The sequence below is a fragment of the Plasmodium berghei genome (assembly GCF_900002375.2).
Source record: "Plasmodium berghei ANKA genome assembly, chromosome: 5".
Lineage (NCBI taxonomy): Eukaryota > Apicomplexa > Aconoidasida > Haemosporida > Plasmodiidae > Plasmodium > Plasmodium berghei.
Window position 1 is genome coordinate 626,363 of NC_036163.2, and position 27,693 is coordinate 654,055.

General features: G+C 23.6%; 9 protein-coding genes across 9 annotated transcripts; 5 read left to right on the forward strand and 4 right to left on the reverse strand.

Annotated features, from left to right (window-relative positions):
- Window positions 1-2,269: 2,269 nt before the first annotated feature.
- PBANKA_0517000 (early transcribed membrane protein) lies at window positions 2,270-3,211 on the forward strand (the record flags this gene model as incomplete). Its single annotated transcript, XM_034568420.1, has 1 exon — window positions 2,270-3,211. The coding sequence occupies one exon, from the start codon at window positions 2,270-2,272 to the stop codon at window positions 3,209-3,211; it is 942 nt and encodes a 313-aa protein (XP_034420411.1).
- Window positions 3,212-4,583: 1,372 nt separating this feature from the next.
- PBANKA_0517100 (conserved protein, unknown function) lies at window positions 4,584-5,253 on the reverse strand (the record flags this gene model as incomplete). Its single annotated transcript, XM_034568421.1, has 3 exons — window positions 4,584-4,702; window positions 4,826-4,887; window positions 5,066-5,253. The coding sequence occupies 3 exons, from the start codon at window positions 5,251-5,253 to the stop codon at window positions 4,584-4,586; spliced, it is 369 nt and encodes a 122-aa protein (XP_034420412.1).
- A 767-nt stretch (window positions 5,254-6,020) lies between these two features.
- On the forward strand, window positions 6,021-6,911 carry PBANKA_0517200 (haloacid dehalogenase-like hydrolase, putative; the record flags this gene model as incomplete). The annotated part of the gene is made up of 1 exon (XM_034568422.1): window positions 6,021-6,911. The coding sequence occupies one exon, from the start codon at window positions 6,021-6,023 to the stop codon at window positions 6,909-6,911; it is 891 nt and encodes a 296-aa protein (XP_034420413.1).
- A 1,205-nt stretch (window positions 6,912-8,116) lies between these two features.
- Window positions 8,117-10,189, forward strand: PBANKA_0517300 (WD repeat-containing protein 70, putative; the record flags this gene model as incomplete). Its single annotated transcript, XM_034568423.1, has 1 exon — window positions 8,117-10,189. One exon carries the CDS (start codon window positions 8,117-8,119, stop codon window positions 10,187-10,189), a length of 2,073 nt encoding a protein of 690 aa, XP_034420414.1.
- A 580-nt stretch (window positions 10,190-10,769) lies between these two features.
- On the reverse strand, window positions 10,770-13,481 carry PBANKA_0517400 (pre-mRNA-splicing factor CEF1, putative; the record flags this gene model as incomplete). The annotated part of the gene is made up of 1 exon (XM_034568424.1): window positions 10,770-13,481. The coding sequence occupies one exon, from the start codon at window positions 13,479-13,481 to the stop codon at window positions 10,770-10,772; it is 2,712 nt and encodes a 903-aa protein (XP_034420415.1).
- Window positions 13,482-14,909: 1,428 nt separating this feature from the next.
- On the forward strand, window positions 14,910-16,756 carry PBANKA_0517500 (bromodomain protein 1, putative; the record flags this gene model as incomplete). Its single annotated transcript, XM_034568425.1, has 3 exons — window positions 14,910-15,603; window positions 15,892-15,975; window positions 16,065-16,756. 3 exons carry the CDS (start codon window positions 14,910-14,912, stop codon window positions 16,754-16,756), a joined length of 1,470 nt encoding a protein of 489 aa, XP_034420416.1.
- Window positions 16,757-17,537: 781 nt separating this feature from the next.
- PBANKA_0517600 (plasmepsin VII) lies at window positions 17,538-19,917 on the forward strand (the record flags this gene model as incomplete). The annotated part of the gene is made up of 8 exons (XM_034568426.1): window positions 17,538-18,051; window positions 18,313-18,374; window positions 18,485-18,523; window positions 18,641-18,702; window positions 18,831-18,910; window positions 19,001-19,064; window positions 19,197-19,234; window positions 19,361-19,917. 8 exons carry the CDS (start codon window positions 17,538-17,540, stop codon window positions 19,915-19,917), a joined length of 1,416 nt encoding a protein of 471 aa, XP_034420417.1.
- An 837-nt stretch (window positions 19,918-20,754) lies between these two features.
- PBANKA_0517700 (ubiquitin-conjugating enzyme E2, putative) lies at window positions 20,755-21,957 on the reverse strand (the record flags this gene model as incomplete). The annotated part of the gene is made up of 5 exons (XM_034568428.1): window positions 20,755-20,903; window positions 21,069-21,197; window positions 21,318-21,485; window positions 21,606-21,685; window positions 21,908-21,957. 5 exons carry the CDS (start codon window positions 21,955-21,957, stop codon window positions 20,755-20,757), a joined length of 576 nt encoding a protein of 191 aa, XP_034420418.1.
- A 3,078-nt stretch (window positions 21,958-25,035) lies between these two features.
- On the reverse strand, window positions 25,036-26,964 carry PBANKA_0517800 (Sec1 family protein, putative; the record flags this gene model as incomplete). Its single annotated transcript, XM_034568429.1, has 1 exon — window positions 25,036-26,964. One exon carries the CDS (start codon window positions 26,962-26,964, stop codon window positions 25,036-25,038), a length of 1,929 nt encoding a protein of 642 aa, XP_034420419.1.
- Window positions 26,965-27,693: the final 729 nt, after the last annotated feature.

Sequence of the window (27,693 nt, forward strand, 5' to 3'; positions counted from 1 at the left end):
TCATTTGGAATATAGATATATTATATATATGTTTATACAAATATATATATATATATATATATATATATATACAAAAAACCCGTGTTTTTTAGAAGGTAAGAGGATGGTGATATTTAATTATTCATACAAGTTTATTGTATGTATGTATGTATGTATATATTATAGTGGAATTTGACTACAGGGTGAAGGCATAAATATACTTCACATGCAAAATGTTATTTAATTTCATTCGACTTTTTTGATACTTGAAAAGAGTTTTTTGCTCTTTTTGATCCTTTAAAATTGCAAATATAACTACTTTATTAAAAATATATTGTACTTTGCAATGTTTTCCTTGTTTTATTTATTAAATATATTTTTTAATATATTTTTTATATTTTATGGAGTTATTAAGTGCTTATACTCAACTGGATTTTTTATTTTTGTTTTTTTTGAGGATATGGTATATTTATTATTATTGTTTTGGGTAATAATATATTATATATACGAATATATATAAGTTTATATTGTTGCTTAAGTATAAATGATAATTTTATAAGCAATGGATTATTTAATTAAATGTTTACAAATATTTAAAGAAATATAGCATAAATGTTTTTTGCTTTTAAATTATATGTAGTTAGCGTTTATTGTGTATGTGGACTTTTTTCAGTTATTATATAACTTTGTGAATATTAAATTCTATAAATATATTAATTTAATGTATTATAATTGTATGTGATTAAAAATTGTATATAAAATATTAAATAGTGTTTTATAAAAAAAAAATAGCTAAAAAGATTAACTTTATTAAGTGGATAGATTTTTATTTTATTGTTATATTTGGCGAAATTATAAGGAATGTGTTTTTTATGGTGTTTATATATATTAAAATAATATTTTAATAATTTTTTTTTTTTTCACAGTATTTTCTCATATTATTATATTTGTATGGTAATAGCACGTATTGTGAAGTACTTTTATTATTTTTATGTTTTTTTTTGGAGTATTATTTGGAAAATGTTATAATGAGAAAGGTATGTATATTATTTTTACCATTAAATATTAATGCTTAATCTTAAATTTTTATATAATATTATTTGCCATAAAATAGTGCTTTATATATTTATTATAATTAATGTGTTTTTTGGATTTATATAAATCTGTTATAAGCATATATATATACCTTTATATATAAGAAATGTTGCGTTGCATATTTATTATGTATAAATCGGATAAAATTATATATATATAATGGGGATTCCAAAATCCCATTATTAAACAGTTAAAATTTTTTTTTCTCATTAAACCAACCCATGTGATATGACGTCTAATTAAAAATAATTTTTTTCAATTACTACTTGTGTTTTTAGAAATATGTAAAAATATCGAGAAAATAAAATTATAAAATACCGTTGAAAAAAAATAATGGTGAATACATATTCTAAAAGAACTAGTAAATCATATATTATATATATTATGTACCTTAAACCTTGAACTTAAAAAAGCGCCATATAAAATTGTTTTTTATGGTAACATTATTTATATTAAAATACATGCTAAAATATAATATTTTTTATGAGGCGATAAAAAAAAATAATAGCAGCAGTGATTACGGCAATAGGGTATAATATAATAGTACCTACCCTTAGATGTACATACATAACTATCCTAAACATGTACGAAAACAAAAATTTTATTAATTAGGTATTAAAATTTTGATTAGACTATTTTTTATCTAAAAATAATTTAAAAAAAAACTAAAATTATATATAATAAAAATAAATATATAAATAATATAAATGAAACAATTTAATTAAAAACTAGTAATTCGCAAAATAGATATATGGTTAGTAATATACAATATATATATAGCTTGTAATATACGCAAATAAAATAAAAATTATTATGAGCAAATAATAAAAAGTTTTGTAGTGCACATATAAATAATAATAATTATTTACAAATAATATATTTTAATGCATTTTCTTACGCTTTAAATATTATGCTGATAAATATGATTTCTAAATATTGTTATTGAAAAAATAATAAAAAACATTTCTATGTTTTACGTTACAAGCGTAATTGCTATTATAAAAAAATAATTAAATGAACAACAAACTATAATTATTATATTTTTATCGCAATTTCTATAAAATAAATATAAAATTCATAATAAATGATATTAAACGCATAAATTGCAAATAAAGTATTGCTATATATTATTATTTTTTTTTTACTCGTTTTGTTGTTACATTATAATTTTTTCTAATTTATTTTTCTTGACACAATGAAGGTATCCAAGATATTCGTCTTATTTAATGTTATACTAATAACGCATTATTTAGTTTTTGGTTTGTCGAAAAGTGTACCCAAGAAAAATACGAGCGCTTTTAAGAAATTCCAAGATGATTTATCAAAGAAAATAGCAAAAAACAAGAAAACCATCGTGGCTGCATTAGGATATATAGCGGCCGCAACTGCAATAGCTGCAGTAGGATATGGAGTTGGTGTACATACAGCCCAAAAGAAAGACTCCAAAAGCAAAAAACTACCCTCAATTTCTCGTAATTCATCAAATAGTAATCCCAAAAACACAAAAGGAACTAATAAAAATGAAACACAACCCAATAGTGATTACAAGCCTTCTAAATCTGGAGGGTCTTCTAAATATCCTAAAACAGAATCATCTACTAAAGCAAGCACGTCTTCTAAACTAGAATCATATTATCCCAAATATGTTAAATCAGACTCACCGGCTAAACCAGACTCACCGGCTAAACCAGACTCAGCTCCTAAATCAGAATCATCTACTTATATAACATCTTATAAACCACGTTATGGAACAACTTCTCCTGCTAGATCTGAATCTCCTACTTCTTCTGTATCATCTACATCTCTTTCTAAAACTTCAACATATTCCACTTCTTCATCACCACCTGTTTCTAAAACTTCAACATCTTCCACTCCTGTATCATCTACATCTCTTTCTAAAACTTCAACATATTCCACTTCTTCATCACCACCTGTTTCTAAAACTTCAACATCTTCCACTCCTGTATCATCTACATCTCTTTCTAAAACTTCAACATATTCCACTTCTTCATCACCACCTGTTTCTACATATAATCATGGTTCTTCCTCTGTTAACTCTACTAACTCAAGTGGTAATGCTTTATATAATTATAGTATCCCTAGGCCCAATGTCACATCTAACTTATCTATTTCATAATAGTACTAATATTTCGAAGATTGACCCCTTATATTATTTAAAATTAATTCTTACAAATTGATCCTTACTATTTATATGACTAAATATTAAATGAATACAGCTTTCATGCTTTCAAATAATTATACTATCTCATTTTGTGGATGTTTTACTATGAATTTGTTTCCTTTAAACTGATATATTTTAAATCCACCTTGCACCAAGTACATTTACTGTGTAATTGAAGCTACAATTGAGCACCATGAAGCTATTTCAATTGAATAAAATATTTAAGATGCCAACAAGTGAAAATAATACAATAGAAAATGGATAAATATAATAACCGAAATATATAATAGTATGTAATTGCACTAGGAGTTATTTTAATATAATACAAATTAGTTGTAATAGTTTACTATTCAGTATGTAAAAATGCATCTAAGGTTATGTATTAAAATAATAGATGGCATGCCGATGTTATATATATATATTTTTGCATTCTTATTTATATTAATTTTTTTATTTATTTTCACATAACAAATTGAAGTTTTATTCTTAAAAGAAATTTGCATTTTTGTATGTACATATATCTATTGCTTATTCGTTTTCCGTAATGTATAGCACACTATTTTAAAATAATATTATATTATCTCCATATTTTTAATGCAGTATAAATAATTAAAAAAACATGTATGTATTTTTTAATTGGAAGCCACTATTTTTTATTTATACATGAAACACCAATTTATAAAACTGTTTTAATAAAAAATATATTTTTATTCTTATCCCTTTGGCTGCGCATTGAAAATATTATAGTAATATCTGAAAACATAGTCATCTCATGCTATTAATATACTAGTTGTTTTTATACTAAAAAAATGGCATTCAATAATTTATATTTTCTATATTTAATGGTATTACATATTTTTATAACCTAAAAGTAGGTAATATATATACTTATAAATAAGGTAATATAATAGATTTATAATAATTAAAAATAATATTTAATTTTTCCTAAATTAATATATAAAATCCGTGTTTAAAATAAGTAAATTTTTATAGACATGTTAAAATATACTTAATGCAAACTAAAATGGGGAATAAATAAAATATGAAAACGATGATACAAATTATTTTTTTTATAAATTGTGTGTATATATATATATGCCAAATAAATTTCATTCTTTCCATAGTTAATATATTTTTATATTATAAAAAATGTGAAATAAGATAAAAGGAAACTAAAAAAAAGGCACATTACATAATGAATAAATAAAAAGTGAAATAAAAGGGTAAATGAAATAGTAAGCTAACTATCAATGAAACCAAAAAATCAAATAACTAAGGATGAAAATGAAAGCGTATGTAAAGAAAAAAAAATATATCTCTATATTTGCTATATTTTATTTATATTTTTTAAAAGATCAGTATTTGTATTGTTGTCTTTTCGCACTCTTTCAACCTCTTTTATCGAAAGTAAATTACTATGGCAAGAGGTGCATATAGTTTTCAATCCTATAAAAAATGTGCCCCAACGAAAACTTCAATGTAAAAAATATATAATATGCGTCTTTATAAGCATGTGTATATATATACACTGTGTGCATAATTGTATACAAACTATAGTTGTATACTTACCTTCTATAGTGTCCCAGTGGACTTTAACATTGGTCTGCTTTACTTTATCACATCGCCAACACCTATAAAGCGTAGTATAAATATGGAAGTAAATAAATTAATATAATTATAGCAAATACAGATGTGTCGGTATACAAATATATATATATATATATTGCTTTGAAACAGAGAAGTTGCCACAAAATGAGTAAAATATAAAATGCCTCATAGCATTTGTTTTATTAATTCTTTGGTTCTTACATGTAAGCTTTTATAGCACTATATTTGTGAACTACCACATCTTTTGCGTCAAATTTATCATCTAAATGTTTTCGGGGTAATGGCTCGAACCTTTTTAATAACTTCACAGCTTTGTTTCGTTCTTTACTAACGCTAGAGGATAATACTTGTATTAAGTCGCTTTTTTTATAATCTTTATGCTTAACCATATTTATTATTTTACTAATCTATTCTTTCTATAGTTGTTATTGTGATATATATTATTATTTTAAAAAATATTATTTCTATTCTTGTTTTATTTTATTTTTATCTATTTCCATCTATGTATTTTCATTAAGAAAAATAATACAATACTAAAAATAGAGTTATAAAAAACAAATTGGCGAAAGTTATAATTAAAGGCGCATATTGTTAAGTAAATAAAAAAATGTAAAAATAAAAATAAAACGATACAATTTTGTAGCACATAATATTTTAATATTATATATGTATGCATTCATAGTTTCACTTAAGCATATGTTGATTTTGTATTTATAGATGATGAGAAAATGCACAAAAATATTTACTTAACAATTTTATTTTTTCGATAATAGAAATTAATATATACAATTCATAAATTTAAGAGCATCAAATAATATATATATCGGTAATTTATGTAATTAATTAAAAATATATGTTTAATTTTTTAAAATTCAGCAATATATACATTTACATTAGAGTTACGAAAAAGAAATATAACATAATAATATATCAAAATATAATATTTTATACAATATAGAAGAACTACATATATTCATAGGATCTTGTAAATTTCCAATTTTTTTCTCCCATAAATTTATATATACTACTAAATTTTTATCCCATCTTCTCATTTCATGTAATTTATCATCAATACGAAAGTGTTATATTTTTTTTATGTAAAATAATATATATTTATATAAATTAGGTTTAGAGACACGAATAAAAAAAGAAAAAAATGAGTCCAGAAGAAAATAATAATATGCTCGTTGTAAGAGATACCAATGGAAAACCAGTCGATAAACATAATTTAAAAAATAATATAAAAATTGTTTTTACCGATTTAGATGGAACATTATTAAATGATAATAGTAAAGCATCCAAATTAAATATAGAAAGTTTAGTAAAGGCAAAAAATAAAGGAATCAAAATAGTTTTTGCTACTGGACGTCCAATATTTTCAGCTAATGATGTAATAGGAGAAGATGCTAAAAAAAATAATTTAAGTTTAATGCCGGGAATATATTTAAACGGTTGTATCACTTATGGACCGAATGGTGACAGAATAATTGATCATTATATAAATGAAAATTTAATAATGGATATATATAATTTTTCAAAAGAACACAATTTAGTTAAACATATAGTTTGGTATAGTTTAGAAAAAACACACACGCTTGAAATAAATGAACATATTAAGGAATATATGACAGTTGAATGTATAAAACCTGATATTATTGATGAAGAAACATTAAAAAATACAAAAATATATAAAATTTTAATTAGCTTAAATAAACATAACTTACCAAATGTATTAAAAATTTATCAAGACAAATTTTCGGATCAAATTTGTGTAGCTAATACATTTAAAACATATGTAGAATTGTTTCATCATAATACAAATAAATTTGAAGGTGTAAAAGCATTATGTAAATATTTCAATATAAGCTTAAGTGATGCATTAGTTATAGGAGATGGCGAAAATGATATAGAGATGCTACAAGGCATAGAAACTTCAATAGCAGTACACAATGCTTCTAGTAAAATAAAACAGCTCGCAAACTACGTAGGCCCATCAAACAATGATAATGCATTACATCATGCATTACGAACATTTTGCAACATTTAAAACAAATAATTTGAAAGAAATAAGCATACATGTAAAATGTTATGAAATTAAAATAATAATTATTACATGGATTGTTATGATTCCTATTATTTTCATTATCCTCTCCAGTGTCATAGTATATATTACTATCAATACTATTATTGAAATTTTTAATTTAAGATTAATTTTGTTCTCCTTCTACATTACTATGCAATGATAATATATCTTCATGTTTAGTTGCTCCATTTTATGGATCGTTTATTTATGTTTTTTACTTTTTAATAACTCTTATTGATAGATATATAATTTTATACTATGTATATTGCGGTGTCTCTCCAAATTTATGTATAAATGTAAGTTTTAAGAAAGGGTTTGTTGAATTTATTTTGAATTTATTTGAGTTTATTTAGTTTCATAATTATTTGTTTATGATAAAAAATCGACTGCTTGTATAAATAAATATATACGATTATAATGGCTCACATTATAGTGCTTGTACAACTGTGACTACGAACAGTATTATATGTTTAATTTATATTTTTTTAGACGTTATAAAATTTTATTAAAACAATTTCTTAAAAAGGGAACTATTTATAAAGTATGAACTTAATATTCCAAACAAATGAAAAAAAATTACTAATTACAAAACATAAATATAAAGTTTAAAAAAAATGGAATGATAGCGTAATATATAAATAAATTGGCATACTGCAATGTATAAAATTAATGATTTTTCAATAATATGAAATGTGTTTAATTATAAAAACATTTTAAGTTAAATATTTATTTTTATTATTTTAAAATTTTGTTTTATGGAATTATCAGGATAATAATGAAAAAGCATAATGCCGCATGCCATAGATATTTACATTTTGTTACTAACAAAAAAAAGAACCAAAGTAGTTAACATGATAAAAGTATAAAAATATATTAATTTATGCTAATATATATAGTGATAAAAAACAATATGAATCATATTTGATAGCGTCTTGAATAATATAGAAGGAAGTAGAGGATATCAAACGGCATAAATATAAATTGAAAATAACATATATTTTATACGCAAAAAAAAAATATATTTTTTTTATTTTCCTATAAAGGATATAAAAAAGTTGTAAATGCAAGAAGAAAATAAAACAGAAAACAACAATAAAAATATAATATCATAATATATTAGCAGTTACATATAATTTACTATTTTTTTGTACCCAAACTAGGAAAGTATAATGAACGAAGACGACGTAGTAGGGGATAGCGAATACTCAAACGAGTTTTCGGATGAAGATGATTCAAATGAATTTAAATCTGACAATGCAAGTGGGAAACAAAGTAATAAGAGTGTGAAGGAAAATAACAGTTCAGAAGACGCATATAATAACGAAAAAAATGAGATAGAAGGAAACAAATTATTTTTTAATATGAAAAAAGAGACAATAAATATAAATAACAAACATATATGTAATACTAAAATAATGAATAATGGTAATAGTCTAATTATATCAGGTAATGATCATAATGTAAGAATATACGAATTTAAAAATATGAATAAATATGAAAAAAATTATACAAAACTTATAAATTTATCAGAAAATTCTATTGTTAATAGCTTGGATATAAATAACAATTTCATTCTTTTGGGGTATGGGTATAAATGTTATGTTTATAATATGAAATGTGAATTAATTAAGAATACAATTCGAGGTGATATGTATATTACAGATGTTAATAAAACAAAAGGGCATATGAGACAAATAAATTGTTGTAAATTTCACCCTAATAATAATAATATATTTATAAGTGGTTCGTTAGATAGTACACTAAGAATATGGGATTTAAAAAATGAAAAAAATATTTATGGTATTGATAATGAGTTAGTACATAGTCAATGTTTAAAAATTTTGAATGAAAAAAATATTATGAATAATAATATATTGTGTTGTGATTTTAGTAAAGATGGTAATACAATATTAATCGGATGTGAAAATGGGCAATTAGATATTCGAAATAAAATATCCAATGATTACATGTATAGTTATAGATCAGATTATAATATGAGTAGTGGTAATAAAAAAGGGTTATGTCATAAAAATTCTATAATTGATATATTAACTTCGAAAAAAATGGATTATTATTTTTTTACTAGAAGTTTAGATGAAACAATCAAATATTGGGATCGAAGAAATTTACAAACCCCAATTAATACAATAGAAAATGTGGATACATTTATTTCGAAAAGTAACATGTCCTTTTATGGGACTGGAGAGAAATATTTAGCAATTGGAACACAAAGGAAAAAAACAGAAAACAAAATAAACATTAGAAATAATAATAATGATAAAATAGTAGGATCAAGGAAGGCAAGTTTCGATATCAATGAAGAAGAGACATGGGTAAATGAAGACAAAGAAAATATAATTAATTTTGAAAATATTGTAGATTTAGAGGAGCGTGAAAACAAAGAAGCTGAAATAAAGAAGGCAAAAATGAAAAAGTATACTATGGGCAATTATATAAAAGTATACAAAGGGGAAGATGATATTAACAAATATCTTAATGAGATGGCTTCATGTAATAATAAAATAAATAAAAGTATCGAAGGTGCACTAAACATATATGATATAACAAGTTGTAATTTTAATATGATTTATAGTGAAATATATGAGGGTTGTGGAATTATATCTACATGTTATGATGATACAATAAAACAGCTATTTTTAGGTACCACTAATGGTAATTGTATAATATATTATGATAATAATTCTCGAAATGGGGTTTTACAATATATTAACAAAGAAGAAAATGTAACAAACAGTGTAGATAATTCATTTTACGTGAATACAGAAAATATATTTAATATGGATAATATACCTGAGGATATACATATTACTGAATCGGGAAAAGTTATAATTAAGAAAAAAAATAAAAGAGTAAAAATGAATCCAACAATTGGTTTGCATACCTCGAATGCGTATGAAAAGAAAAGACACATCGATCCATATTCTAAATATATTGTAAATACAAAAGATGGCAAAAATGCATATGAAGATATAGATAATGAAATTAAAAACACGGATGAAAAAGAAGATGATATTGTCGACATATTAAGAAAAAGAGAGTTAAATAAAAAAGAAAATGATTATTTTTTAAAAGCTTACCAACATACTCAACCCAATAAAATAATTGATTACTCCTCAGGAGATGAACAAGAATACTCAAAATTTTTGACTATGCCAAAATGTCCACAATGTGGAATCAAAAATTGTGTTTGTGGGTATATGAAAGGTAAAGGAAAAAAGTGAGAAGTTCCAAGTTTCAGATAAACAATGCTGATGAACGATGGAGTTGATATACATTAAGGAAAATAACCCTGTTTTTTTTCATATTTTTTTGTTATATATATATAAATATATTGCATGTATATACATATTTTTCCATTTTTTGAAGTAAAAATTTAACTTATCAAACAAAATAAACTAAAATGTTTTATACATTTCAAAAAATTTTAATTTATAAAATAAAGGGCGCTTGCTGCATTCAAGTGCGAGAATAGTTAGGAAAAAATATAATGCACATATATGGCATAACATTATAGGGTGAAGAATGTGCACATAAGGAAATTTTACGCATCGTAAATCGTATAAGAACTTTAAAGCGATACTTACTAAAAATATGTCACTGTTTTGTTCTATTTTATTAATACAAAAAAAGAAAAAATCGAAAAAAAATGTGAAAAAAAAAAGAAAAGTTGGATTAAATTTCGAGTCATAATGTAAGGGTGGACTTTGGAAGAACACCTGCGGTTCATTAAATATAATTAAAACGAGTTTTTTAATTTTTTTATACTTTATATATTTCAAATTGGTATAATTATATATATTTTTATTTATTTCCTTCGGCATTTTTCAATTGTTCATTTGTGGCAAGCAACTCAGCATATATATTTTGTAAAGATTTGTGATATTCTAGCTCCTTTTTATTTTCTTCCTTCTCTTGTTGCATACGCTGTAATGCATAAATTTGTTCCCCTTCATGCAAATTATATAAAGCTTCTTGTTCGCTCAAATGATTAATATATGTATTAAAATTAGCATTAAACGTTTTTTTGTAACTTTTTAGTTTTAGTTGATATCCCTTAGTATATATATCATATTTATTTTCAATTTTTTTATATATCTCCATATTCTTATTAATTAATTTTTTTAAATGATCACATTTGTATTTATAGTATTCTATTATGTCCTTTTCTTGCATATTTTCAACAAATGTATAAATATTTTTTGAAGGGCAAAACATAATTCTTTCATTTATATCAGCCCAAGGATTTTTATTCGTTTCATCAAATTCAGTTTCATTATTTGCTCCATTTGAATTTCCATTTTGTTCATTTCCTTTTAACGTAGTATTAAGATTTACTACATTATTAACAAATTGGATAAACGAATACCCATTTTTAATTCCAAGATTCTTATTTTTTTCGATTTCGCCATTGATAGAGTTTCGAGCTAGCTGTAAATAGGAATCTTCTATATCGTCATAATATGGTGTCATACTTTGGACAGGCTCAGCTCCTTTAATGGGATAATTAAACATATCATTTTTTATCAAAGATAATAATTCTTTTTGTATTAATTTTTCTTCTTCATTTATATTTATATTTGGCACATTGAAAATATTTATTTTTTGTAAGAAACATGGTCTTGGCAAATTCCATTGAATAACTTTATTTTGTTTATTAAATTTATCTTGTTCTTTTTTTATTTCTTCCATTTTTTTTTTTTTTTCAGCCTCTTGTGCATCTTCTTCTAACTCTACACCAATTTCTCCATCTTCATTTGGAATATTATCTTTCTCTGGCATTTGTAGTTCGATAACATTTGTTTCTTTTGGCAAATTTGCTAAAGACGACTTTATAAGCAATTTAGCTCTATCTACCCTTTCCTCATAATTATCATCATCTTCATCAATCATATTTTCATTTACTAATGCACTAGGATTAATCATCGAGTTATCATTTTTAAAACCTTTATATGATATAATAGATTGTGCATATGCACTTATATTTTTTCTAAAACTTTTTATATCACTAATAATTTTATTTTTGGCGGATATCCTTTGGTTTTCTGCTATATTTTCTTCATTTTTAATTTTATTTTGGTTATTTTCAATTTCTTCTTTAATTTTTTTTGAACGTTCTCTAATATCATCAAGGGCATTATTATTATCATCATCAAATATGTTTCCTTCTTCTATAGTTTCATCATTTTTAAAATAACTTTTATTATATTGTCCTTTTTTTTGAGAATCTTTTGTGAATTCTTCATTTCTATACAAGATGGGCATGTTCATATTGTTCGATATTATACTTTGAGCCGCTTGTTGTATACTATGATCTAGGACGCTTGAAAATTTTATTGACTTATTGTTATCATTGTAAAAATTTGTTCCTATAGATGATAGCATATCTCCTTGATTTAACACAAATGGTGTACTAGCGATACTAGGTAATATATTATTTATAGGGCCGTTTGCCAGATTATTATCATTATAATCCTTTATTATTTGATTAAAAGATGTCGCTTCTTTATTAATTTGAATAATTTCATCTAATTCATTTTCATTTAAAACGGGTTCAGGCAAATTTAACCGAACTCGCTTTCTTAGATGACTTAATTCGTTAAATTGTTTATCATAATTTTCGATAGCATTTAAAAGGTCATGCTCTTCGTTTTTATTTTTTTTACCTCTTTTATTCTGTTTATTATCATCTTGCCCCAAGTCAGTTAATTTATTTATATTTTCTACATCCATAGATTTTATGCTTCTTATTTTGTTATTACTGTCACCAGATATGCTTTGGTCTTTATTATTTTTATTTCTGTATTGAGATTGATCTTCAATATTTTGTTCATTTTCTACATTGTAAAAACCTTTTAATGGTTTCCTTTCAAATAAAATTTCATTAATATGATCGATTTTATTTTTATCATTTTTTTTATAATGATTATTTGAAACAATACCAGCTGCTTTTAGTTCTCTTTTTTTTTGCAATAATGCTAATCTTCTTGCTTGTTCTAATTGTTTTTCTCTGGCTTTTCTTTTAGCTTTTTTCCCTTTAGTATTTGCTAATCTAGCTTTAGCTTCTGCTAGCATTTCTTTTTCTTCATCATCCATATCAACAGGATCAGCACGAGCAGGCCGAGTTTCCGGAGCAGGATCAATTTCACCTGGTCTCAAATGCCTAGGATTTTTATTTTTATCATAAACTTTTCCTTCAGCTTCATCTAATAAATATTCATAATGTTCTAAACATTGTTGTGCTGTTCTCCCAACTACGGGAGCAATAGTTCTCCACTGGGTTGGAAATAGTTTCGCTAGATGTAATAGTTTTTCTTCCTCTTCTTTGCTCCATTCCGTTTTCTTAACAGATGGATCCAACCATTCATACCAACGTGCTTTACATTGCTTTGCTGATTTTCGAACAAGTAAAGAAGCAACACGAGACCAGTTATTTAATCCATATTTCATAACAGCTGCTTTCAGAACTTCATCTTCGCAGTTTTTCCAAATTCCTCCCTTAATCTGAATCCTCATTTTTCTTATTTCTGGGTATTAACTTAATATACAGTATAAATATGTGTATTTTTTTTATGAATGCCTTTCGAATTTACCCCCAATTTTTTTCTCAGTTTTTTTCCTTAGCCTTTTTAATTTTGTTAATTAAAATTGCTTCCACGCATTATGTTAGAAGTATTTCATAAACATAATTGTTAGATATTATTTATTCGAATTGGGGAGTTATTCCCGTGTTTTTGTTAAAATTTTTTTTTTTTTTCTTTTGGTATAACCAATTAAAAAATAAAAATTACTTCAATTATAAACTTTTTTTTCCTGTCTCTATTGATGCATTATTTATTGTAGTGGTATTCGCGCAACTATTGTTATTGAAAAATTGACAAAAAATAATATCCCCTAAGTTATATGCATATATATAATATACAATTGATCATAACATTTAAAAATATGTGATAATTGTAAATATGCATTTTCCTGATGATAATTTTTTTTTTCGTGTAAATAAATATATATGATATTTATTTATGTATATATTATATAAATTAGGGGATAAATGAATCTAAATCGATTTCATATATACATATATATATATAAGGTTATAATGCTAGATAAACTTTTAAAACAAATCGATATATTAAAATAAACAAAAGATGTATGAGGCATAATGATAAACTGTATATTGTTTATTTTAATATGGACATATAGCTACATATTTTTGTAAAATAAATTATATGCGTATAATAAAATATAGGTATTAATACATACGCGCATATCATCCCAATTATATATAAGTATAAGTGCTTTGTATTTAACATGCTAATTTCTCGTATATTTATAAAAAATATATATTTAATTTTTATTAACAAAAATTTACATTTTTTTAGCTTTTCATCATAGAATAAAAAAAAGTTGAAAAAAAACAAATACTTTAAATTAAAGAATAATTATTATTTTTTGTCATTATAGGAAGTACCATTTATTTGATTATTTCCTTTTTGATTTTTTCATTTTAATCTAAGATAAGTATGTATATTATATATATAAATATATATATTTGATTATTTATTTTTTCTATGTATATTATTTGATTTTATTTTTAATATAATAAATTTGTATTGAATGGCTATATGGGGTTCACTGAAGTATTCTGAAATATAACCCACATTTAAGTTGCATATGTATAATGCTTATTTATATGCATATTGTTTAGAAGCATTAATTATATTCATGCTAGCATTAAATGATATAGAATGAGATAAAGTGAGAAACAAATTTGAGTAATATCAAAAATATAAAACAGCAAACTCGTAAATAATAAATAAATAAATATATATATATATATATATAAGGATTGTCAGTATATATAGGCATATATATGTATATATGCACGAATAATGCCTCGATATTAACCCTTGTTATACAATTTTTTTTTTGTGGGGGGAATAAATGATGTACGAAGATTTTAATACGCTGCCATTGATAAAATCAATTAGAGAAGACTCCATTGAAAATATACACAAATTTTTAGAAGAGAATTATAAAGAATATGAAGCAGATGAAAATGGAGAGTTCAAAAAGAAAATTGAAATAATAGACAAGCAAACACAATCAACACCATTATTTTATGTAACAGCAAGAAAAAATGACGAAGAATCTGTAAAGATATGCCAATTATTAATTGAAAAATTTGGTATATGCAATCCTGTATCAAAAGATTTGATGAAACAAACTTGTTTATTTTATGCAGCAAGGGAAGGGCATCTCCAATTATGTAAGTATTTAATTGAAAAAGGTTGTAACCCTAATGATGCAGATAATTTTGGTCAAACATGCTTATTTTATGCATCGAGAGAAGGCAAAACTGAATGTGTTGATATTATAATTAAAAAAGGAGGAAATCCAAATTTATTAGATTTAAATAAACAAACATGCTTATTTTATGCATGTAGAGATGGTAGATATGAAACAGTTAAATGTTTACTTGAAAATGGAGTTAATCCTTCAATAAAAGATGCACAAAGAAGAACAGCTTTAACTTTTGCTAAAGGGAATGGTCATAATAATATTATTAATCTTCTAAAAAATGCTGGTACTGTAGCGAAACCTGGAAGTGTCGTGCATACACAACCCAAAAATGCAAGTACGTTACAGAAGGAAAAATAAAATAAAAAATAATTTACTAATTTTCTATGCTTATATGTGCATAATCCCCCATTTTATTGCATTCGCATTAGTATTATGATGTATTTATATTTTGTTGGCTTCGTTTTTTATGCACTTATTAATGGTTAATATTGCAATTAATTTTATTGTCTCTGAGTAATGAAAAGAATGCAAATATGTCGTCCATTTATCATATTGTCGTTCATGGATGAATTAATACACTTCCATTTATTTTGCTCATTTTTTTTGTTCTTTTTGTTTGCAGAATTGAATACAACCCAATATTTGGGCTCTGTAAAAAGTGAGTCCAATGCCAACGTGAGTTCCAATGTGGACCCTACTAACAGTGGTAACGAAAGAAGAAATAAAATAAAATAAAAATAAAAATAAAAGACATTCCATATATACATATCAACTCATATCTTTTGAACTTACTAGGTGACACACAGCGAAAGAAATACAAATTGCAATATCAGCCCTTAGAGGACGACCCTGAATTATGGCTAGATGCCCCTTTAATAAAAATAAAAGAATTTGAGCGTAAATTTCCAGATCTAGCCTTATGGCCGAAAAATGGGGATGTAACAAAAAATGAAAATAGTAATTTAAATGACGCATTTAACAAACAATGGTATTCATTAGCTAACCAAATAATTCAGGCATTAAGTAAATATGAAGGTGGTCATATATTTGAAAGATTAGTGGATACTAAAAAACAAAATTGTCCTGATTATTATGATGTTATTAAAAATCCCATGTCATTTAGTTGCATAAAAGCAAAATTAAAAAAAGGCCAATATTCATCCCCTCAAGAATTTATAAATGACGTACAGCTAGTTTTTTATAATTGTTCTGTATATAATACAGCTGGTACTATTGTAGCAATTACAGGAAAAAATATTGAGGCATATTTTAATAACCAATTAATTGTTACTGGATTTAGCAATTTTGTTCAAAAAGAGAAAAATATTAATGATCATTTACAAAAAGTTGAAGAAGAAAATGAACGATGGGCCGAAGAACACCCAAGCATTATAAAAGACGAAAATAGTGAAAATAATAACGAGTTAAATCAATTGAATAATGAAATGAATAACGAACAAAATAGTGAGGTAAATAATGAAGACTAAATAAAATAACAAAACAATGATAAAATGAGAGGATATATTATTAAAACATAAATCGAACAATTACTATGTAATAGCAATATGTTTTAATATACAATTGTTTTCTTTACCCATATTTTATATTGGAGCAATTATGTTACTATATCCATATTAATTCATGCGTATATATCACATATATAATATTGTGTGCATTGTGAACATTTTTTATTATTTTGAAAATTTATATTATCAGAGTACTTTGGGAATTATTTCAACATTGACAATTTAAAAAAAAAGTATATTTGTAATAAATATTTACATTTTTGAAGATATACATATTGCATATAGTTATATGTATAATATTTTATTAATTTTGTTTTTATTATTACTTTATTTGTGTGTATGTTGTTTTTGATAATTTAAGTAAATAAACTTATTTTTATTGATATTTAAAAATAAATAAGTATTTAAATGGATACGCAAATAAGTGAACGGGATAAAAAAATAAAAATAAGTGTAGGGACATTAAACAAATTTAATAGAACTAATAGACATGCAACATTTTTTTATATTTTATAAAATATTGTAAACTATTAAAATAGAAAAATATAGAGCCATTCGAAAATATGTATTTTTCCTTCATAATATGTGTGCATAATTAGAAAGGGTATTTTTTTTCTGTTTTAATATTCTCAACTTCTTAAAGTTCTAAGCTTAATTTGTTAATTTTGTATTTTACCACGTTGGCATTTCGTATCAATTTATATTTTATTTGTTTTTTCTTTGTCGTACAAGTGTATAAACCATGAAAAGTGTATATCACCATTTTGCCATTATATTTTTTCTGAAATTGTTTTTATGCAATTGCATATTATCTATACCCAAAAAAACTCTTGGTAAAGGTTTATTTTCTTTAGGGTTAAACGAATTTAAAAATAATGTAGACAATAATTCTTTAAATATATTAGGAGAATTAAAAAATTCAAAGCCTTTTATAAATAAATCTTTTATACAAATAAATGAAAAAAAAGACAATGTTTTGTTATTAAAATTGTATAAACAAAACATAGCTTCTGATAAACTGTCTACTTATTATGGTAAGATAGCAATAGGTGAAAATTCAGAAAACATATTTAATGTTTTATTTGATACAGGTTCAACTGAATTTTGGGTACCTTTTAAAACTTGTAAATTTACAAAAAATAATATCCATAATAAATATGAACGTACCCAATCGTTTAAATATAAATATGACGATAAAGGGTTGCCAAGTGTATTGGAGATAAATTACCTCAGTGGAAAGTTAGTAGGATTTGACGGTATGCCTACTATATATATTTATATATCTTTTAAATAATATATTATAATTTGTTTTTAGGCTTTATTAATTTTTTTTTGTTGTATTACTAATAAAATGGTCATACTAATATTATTCATAAATGTGTAAATCATCACGTGAAAATAATTATATAGATTGTTGAAAAATAAAATATTCTTCAATATGTATCTCAAGCCTGTATATACATATATCACTTCTCTCTACATATAATATATGATTATATAATGGTTGATTATTTTAGGCTACGATACGGTTTACCTAGGCCCGGGCTTTGCCATCCCCCATACGAATATAGCATTTGCCGTATGAAAAATAAGCACTCTGCTTATATAAATAAATAAAAATGCAATAAAATAATAATAAAACATCTAATAACCTAAACATGAGAAATAAAAATCACTTATTGGTTATAGACAAGCATAGATATACCCGTTTTGGAAAAATTCAAATGGGTAAATATATTTTGTGGTATATATACACTGTAATGTATTCCATTCGTTTGTTTTCATTCAATTTTATTTATATACTACACTAAATTAGTGTTTACTTATTTATTATTTTTTTAATAGGACGGGATAATAGGGCTTGGATTCGAAAATGAAGATTCTCAAAAGCGCGGAATAAAACCATTGTTCGCCTTAAAATTTTTTTACGTTTTTCCTTTCAATTTTTTATAATTCACATCCAGTTTTATTTTCATTTATTGCGTAATTTTTAAATGGGGTAGAAAAAATTCGATATTTTTTACAAATATCTTAGTTTAGATCATTTAAAAGATGAAAAAATTTTAACAGAGAAAAATTACAAGAACATATTTGGTTATTATATAACTAACACAGGTAAAAATAATAGAAAATTATTCTATATATTTTTCTTTATTATAATAAGTTATGTTTTTTTATTTGTATGTATCTATTTTTGCTTTATAGGAGGGTATATAACACTAGGTGGAATAGATAATCGTTTTAAAAGAAGTCCTGATGAAAAAATTATGTAAATAAAAAATATATTTAAGTATTTATTCATCTTAATTACTAAAAAGAACGTTTGACCGAATGAAGATATACATACATTCATATGCTTGTACGTTTTTACGTATTTTGGCGGATTTTCCATTTATGCTAGTTGGAGCCCAGTTTCAACAGAGATGGGGTTTTGGACAAGTTTGTATAAAAGAAACTTCAGACGATATTATTAATTTGTTTGTTTTTCAATATAATATATGTATATGCGTGTAAAAATAATAATGTTCATAACGCGTCGTTTCCCCTTATTTCTTTTCAAAATAGTTGATATTTTAGGAATACGAAAGGAAAAACAACCATATATGAATGAAAGAAGAGATGATGAAGTGATTGTAAAATATGAAGGATTTCATGATGGAAGTAATAAATCAATAGTTGATACTGGAACCTTTTTAATATATGCACCTAAAAAAACAATAGAAAATTATTTAAATGATCTGACAATAAATTCTTGTGAAGATAAACAAAAATTACCATATATAATTTTTCAAATAAAATCCAAAGAAATTGAATCAATAAAAGGATTATCTGTTATTGAATTAGTTTTATCTCCTAATGATTATGTCATAGAATATATAGATGAAGTGAATTCAACAAAAGAATGTATCATAGGTATACAATCCGATGAAGACAATATAAATGGATGGACGCTAGGACAAGTTTTTTTAAAATCCTATTACACTATTTTTGATAAAGATAATTTACAGATTGGTTTTGTTCGAAATAAGCAAACCATAAATGATGAAACATATTTAAATGAATCATTTCTAAGGGTTAGTAAAAAAAGAAATAAAAAAAAGAGTTATAATGGGCCACTATAACAGTAAAGATATTATTTTACAAGAAACAGATATCGATGTTTCTTGAATGTATAGACCATCCTGAATGGAAAAGAATACATATTATATATGAATATAATATGTTTTAGTTTTAAAAATATGATATATTTTTGATTTCGTTTAGCCTGTTTTGCATTTTTTTTTGTTTTAAAACATAAATTATACTGTTTTTAACCCTGTTTCCATGCACATTAATCAGATGGAACGATGAGCAATTAGTTACATTTGATAAATAAAATTTTTAATTAAAATAATAAAAAAAATCGATTTTATCCAAGGTAAACCTATAGATGTAAAAAAAAATATATTTTTAAAAACTTAAGAAAAAATAATAATATATGGAATAAAAATTATATTAAAAAAAATATTTATAATATTAAAATGTTTTTTTGTCTATGAAATATAGAATAAACTATATGTATATATAAGAGATATATATGCATATATAATAATATATAAAATAATTTTGGGTGTATATGTTTAACAAGTGAAAAAAAAACGAAAAATATGTAAATAAAAAAAAATATTAGTTACTTTTTCTAAAAAAAAAAGCAAATATAAAAGTGGCATCAATCGTGTGGTTAAATAGTGGAATTGTGTATATAGATAACTATTATTGTATTGAGAAAACTATTGTTTATATATCATATCGATCTCATTTTAGCAACCACCTCCTTTATTTGTACCAATATTTGGTATTCTTTTATAAATATGGAGTATGGATAGGTACACACGGTTATGTGCATAAACATAAAAACATATACAAAAAAAAAATTTTAATAATGCATATTTATTCGGAATTATAGAATTATGAATATTTTATAGGTTATCCAAATCTACGTCTTGAACTTCTTGATCAGCATATGATAATTCGCTAACAGGTGATATATTACCATTCATTTTTGACGTATTTTTATCTTTTTTTTGCTGTTCCCATAAATCTTTACTTGCGTATAATTTTACATACTCTGATAGAAGACGAATAAAAATTGATAATATGAATATGATAATATATAATGAATCATATTAATTATATAACAAACTGTTTCCAATACCAAGAATTAGCATAAAATAATTTTTGTAAAAATAAGTGAAAATATATATAATGGTCTAAAAAAATGGCATTGTAATACCTTTTACTTTTTCTTCATAAATATGTTTATCTTTCATAAGTAGGGAAGCAGCATCACTGTTTAAGGGATCAGATGGATTAGGGTAGGTAAGCAATTGAGGTAAAAATACTTCAAATACGTTTACAAGACCTTAGGAGAAGAAGAAATATATAATATGATACTGATATATGAGATCTAGGAAAATGTACAACCTAAAATATGCATATATTGGATATGTACAAATGTTCATGAAGTTTCTAAAATGTATACTATATAAAGGGGTCCAGGTTTGGTTAATAACATCTAAACATACAGATCCCGATGCTTCATCAACATTAGGATGTAAAAGTTTATTGATAAATCCAATAGAAGGAGATGCAAATGGGTAATCATCTGGCAAAGTTACATGGACTTTCCAAATCCCTCCTTCATAGGCAGCTATAATATAAAAGGAAATAAAAAATATATATACAACCATAAGTTATATAATGTTATGAAGTATATATAATATGGAAATTATAAAATATTATAGAATTTGGACTTTATTTATTTTATTACTTCCATTTGGCCCATGAAACATAACATCAAAATCTTGTGTACTTCCATTGTTTAATTCTAAGTCATATCCAGCCATAATACTGGAAAAAAAAAATAAAATGTATAAAAGTGGCTATTTTTTATTAATTTTTTTATGAGACTAAGAGGACTATGATAACATAATTAAAGACGCAAAAATTAGAGAAAGGAATAAATGTAAACATATAAAAAGAGTACAAAAGATAAATAGATATATATAGATAGGAGATATGTATAATTTCAATTTTCAACGTTATTTTTAATTTTTTTTGTGAAATACTAACAGCTTGGTGAAGTCACATTGTTTTCTCGTCAAAGCTGCTTGGTGATTCATTATATATCTTATGGTTGTTTATTATTGTAATTATATTTTATTTTGTTGTTTTAATTTTCTCTACGTATTTTTATCTTATAATGTCTTGATTTATTTCCTTATCACTTTAGAAGTTATAACAGTAGAAAGTTGTTATATCGTTTATCCTTTTTCGTTTTAATATAATATTAATGTATATGAATCCCTGCTCGATATTTTTGTAATATTTCTAAAGGTGTTATATTATAATTTCAATTAATACCCAATTTGCAATACTAATATATGTGTTCCCTCTTTTTCTTATACTTCTTTCTTCTTTCCTCTTTCCAATGTTTTGAAGTGATATCATTTAAATGGTATACACTATAATGTTTTTACGAATATATGAAATATAGGTAAAATTAAAGGATAATTTTTTTAATTTATAAATTATAGTATAATGGATGAAGAAAAAATAAACGTCATTGATATTATATATTATTTTAATTCTTCATTAGCGCATGCATTGCATGTATTTATACACATTTGTATGCATGTAGAAATATATATTATATAATATTATTTTCACAATTTAGAATTAATTATTAATATACCATTTGGGTAGCAAAAAATAAAAATTACTAAAAAAAATGAACGAAAAAAATATTACTTAATTATGAATATTGTTTTATTTTATACTAATAATTATATATATAATATACTTTCTAATTCAATAACTGTAAAAAAATTATGTAATAAATCAAAAATAATCATTGAATCATAAAACCTATTTTATATTTTTATAAAAATTGGGATAGTTTGGTGATTTACTTTTAAAATATTAACTTATATACTTTTAAGTAAAATTTTAATATGTTTATTGAAATGTATTTTTAGGGTTTTACAAGAGCATATTATATTATTATCAAAAGCATATGCATATCCCTTTGTGGAATGCTTTATAGTCGTAATATATACATACACAAAAATACTATATATATATATATACTTCCTTTCTAATTATAATAACGTGTTTTGTTGGTCCCTTTTTTATTTCGATTTATACATAAAATAGAAAAGGCAAACACGCACACCCAAAAAAATGAAAAAGGAAAAACATTTCGGAAAACTCCTCTTATTAGAGCTTAAAAAAACAAAAAACAAAAAAATACAACGAAGTTATATTGCGTCAATTAAACAGAGCAAGCATGAATCTTATTAATTTTTACTTTTGGATTTACATATGTATGGATATATATATATAGAGAGAAAGATATATATAATCTTATGTAATGTAGTTATAAATTTTAGTAATGAAGATAAGAAAAATACCAACATATATACATGGGCACGAATATATATGTATATAAACTACATGTGTATAAATTAAAAACGATTTATAAATATAAGCCTTTAACTTTTAGTCATAAATTGCCTTGAAAATTATTGATATATATCTATAAAAAAAATAATAAATGGGGAAAAAAAAAGAATAAGTGTAGTATGATATATATGAAAAAGAAAAATACTAATATCTTTAAAGCGACCTCATCAATGAGTTTTTTTCCATATTTGTGTATATAAAAAATGTGTATAAATAATAAATAATAAACTCAGCATAAATTTATGGCGAACATTTATTTTCTATTAAGTTTCGTCTTATGTTATCTTAAAAATGATGTAAATAAAAATTACACATATATATAGTACATATTCAGAGGAGAATCGACAAATATAGCACAAGGTATCATTGAGGAAAATAATCCAAAAGAAAAAAATTTTAAAAAAGAAAAAAGGAAAAAAGACAATGCATTTATGTTAAATATTAATTGGTGAAAATCAATAGATAAAGAAAAAAAAATATAATAAAAAAATGAATAAAGTATATAAATTATCATGCTAAGTATTTCTCATATTCAGTTATTATGTGTTTTTGTAAAATTCAAACAAAGGCACAGAGAGATATACTTATTCATATATTATGCGAATTTATCAGGTTTGCCACTTATTTCATAAGTTTTTGAGTTGCAATTTTTGTACTTGTATAAACACACACAAATGCAGTATAGGAACGTATATATGCACACATAGATGAATTAAATTCGAGGTAAAAAAAAATAAATAAACAAAGATATGTGGGGGGAAGGGATATATTCCACAAAATATATAAAAGGCATATGTGCATGCTACATTGAACTTAGAGATTAATATTAAAATGAAAATTATATGCATGCTCAAAAGAAAAATATATTATATTTTTTAAATTCAAAAATGAGCAAAAAAAATAAATACAATAAGATAAATTATAAATTATTGACATTCAATTGATATTTAACATTATAGCAACATCATCATTATTACACTATTTTGAATATGTGACAAGCATGTTATTCCCTATAAATGTAATATTGTTAAATATTATTATAAGCCATTTTTGATATTTCATTACAAATAAGGCAATAATTAAAAAATTGAAACATTGAGTATACGAATAAAAGAGTTGTTATATATATTTAAGTACATAATATATATTTTTTATTTATTTACAAATATATAGTTTATTTTAAAAAAATACTATTATTTATTATTGTAATAACTATGTGTTATATTGATATATTATTTAATAAAATATATAGATATATTAGTTTGGCTTTTTGTGTAATCAAAAAAATAATTTTAAAGCACACATAATAAATGTATATATATCTGTGCCTATTTATACTTGGAGTTAAAAAAAAAAAAATGAAAGTTTTTTTTATGGTAAAAACAAAGGTATCATTGTATCATAAATAGATATGTGTATGTTTCGATACTTGGAAAATGAAGATGCTATGCAAATATTGTTTTGGTGTTACTACAAAAAAGATATTAAGCATTAACTAAAATGAAGTATATTTGTGTATATATAGAAAGAATGAGAAAAATCGCAATGATAATCAATGTATGTAAATTATGATTATACAATAATATGATAAAAAATACAAAGGCGTAATTATTAGGCGATTTCCCCCTCCACTAGCATATGTGAATAATATACATAAAATAGTTAGGTATATATATGTGAAAATGGTTTGGTTATTATTTTAAGAAAGGTTAAATATTTCACCTTGCTTATCAATTTCAGCATTTTAAAGTTCTTCCTGTTTCGTTGAGCTCTTGAACAAAGTTTTCGGCCCTAACAAAATCAGTAGATCCGTATATAATTTTTTTATTTAATTTTTCTTCCAAATCTTTTAATGCTGAAACTTCTATATAATTTCCACCACCAATAATAAATATTATACAATCTTTTATATTTTCATTTTTAATATGTAAATTCATTTTAGTATTTGGTGTGTTTTTCGGATCAATATAAATAAATTGGTCATTTAATGCGGAAGGTTTATTCTCTATAAGCGTTTCAACTAGCTTAGTAATTTTTATTTCTCTTCTTTTAGGTAATAGATTTTTAGCTCCCTGTAATATATTAAACCCTTTGTCAATAAATATATTACTATATGTATTAAACTGCTGTTTAAAGGAACTGGTATTATTAGTAGGGTTCGAAATACTATTGCTAAAACCATTACTAGCTGTACGATTTAATTGTGAATTAATATTAATATTAATATTCATGGATTTAAAATTTTCTAATTGTTTAATAAAATAAATAGCAGATGTATCTATATTTAATTGATTTAACTGTTGAATAAATTGGTCTATGGTTTGTGAATTTAAATTTCTTTTAGCTATGTATAAACATAAAAAGGCTCTATATTTATCATAATTATTTGCTTTTACAGAATTTAATATATTATTCATATGCTGTATACAAACTTTATCATTAGAAGATTCAAAATCAAATTCATTTTCATAAAATCGATCTAGTTCTCTTTCTTTTATTTCTTTAATTAATTCAGTTAATATATTTGTATGCATATCTAATAACCTTTTATGTTCAGCCATTTCTGGCAATATATTCATAGCAGACATCAATCCCCCTGTTAGATTATCATTGTTATTGGCATTTTTATCATTTTTATTTAAGCTTTTCATTTTTTCATTATATTCATTTAAACATTCACTTATATTATTTGCAACTTCTGGAAATGGTTTATTACAATTGTTTAAAAAAAATGAATCATTATTATCAATATCATAATGTTTCGTTACATTTTTTTCATAACTTTTCGGTGTATTACTGCTCCCACTGCTCGGTACTAAATTAATTTTATTCAACTTTATATCAAACACATCGTGAATTAATGCTTGATATGTCCAAGAGTGTTGAATCATAACACTTAAATCTATGTCTCTATCTGCTAAGATTAGTAATGGTCTTTGTGCATTTTTTGAATTAAATATATAATTATTTGTCGATCTTAAATTTAATAATTCATAAATATTTTTATGTAATTTTTCTGCAATAATTTTAGAAGGATATGAATCATTTGATGAAACTCTTATAATTGGTACAACACCCAATGTGACTAATAATGAGGTCAAGCCTTCTGTTATTTTGTTCATAACATTTTGTATTAAATTTTCATCTGTTTCATGCAGTATTTTAAAGCAGCGAGGGATATTTAAAGAAAATGTAGAGCTAGATAAACTAATAAATTTTAAGTACCTATCTGTTATTTTTGATATATAAGAAACTACATTGTTTTTTACGCACTCATTGGCAAAATATTCAAACATTTCATTATCTATATATGAAACAAAATTTATATAATAACTCCCATACATATTATTTATCATATCTTTTATAACTTTATCTATATTTTCTTTATTACTATCAATAAAATAAACGGCATTCACCTCTGGTATTGTATTTCTTTCGTTGTGTAAATTTAAATTTAATGTTACACCATGGTGCCTTAAACTACCAATTTTTAATAAAGGGGCTAATATATTTTGGCCCTCAGAATCATATATTAAAACTTTCCATATTTTATCATGAGAATAATATGACATATTACCACTATTATTTAACCCTTCGCTATATTCATTTAAGTTCAGCATATGGATTGCGCTGTTTTTTTGTTCTTCTTGGATATTCATCGACATTGTCTCCCCATAAGCTTCTGTATGTATGGAATTATTTATTTATTCAATTTCTTAAAAGAAATAACAATAATAGGGGCATCCATGTATTATATATATATATATATACGCATGTATATATGTTTCTTTCTTCCTCGCCCTTAATGTAATTATCCCTTTGAATGATATTACTTTAGGGGGTACAAATATTTTCATTTATATTTCATTCAGTATGAGTCATCTTTTTACTTTGTATAGATTTTACTCTCTTTTCCCTTAGTAACATTAAACCGTTTAAATATTTTATATTCCGTTCGTTTACGTTTTACAGTTCACATTACTTTATTTTTTTTATATTTGATTACTAAAATATTAATATTATTATATTTTTTCATAAAACATTATATATTACCCTTATAAAAAAATTTATAATTCCATAAAAATATGTGGATATTTTAATGACAATAATACTACTCCGTTTAAATATTTTTTTATGCATTATTTCAATTTTATTTATGGAGTTAAACTGCTATTTTGTTTATGCATAACGGCATTGTGTTCTTGTAAGTTTCTAAATGCATGAACTAATAAACACAGTATAAAATATTATATTTCATATAATATATATACATAAAACAATATTTTATCTTATACGATGCTACTATTATCAAAAATTGGAAAATTATTGAAATTATTTTTTTTTTATTTACACTATATATAATTGTATGTATATATAGCATGTATTACACTAAA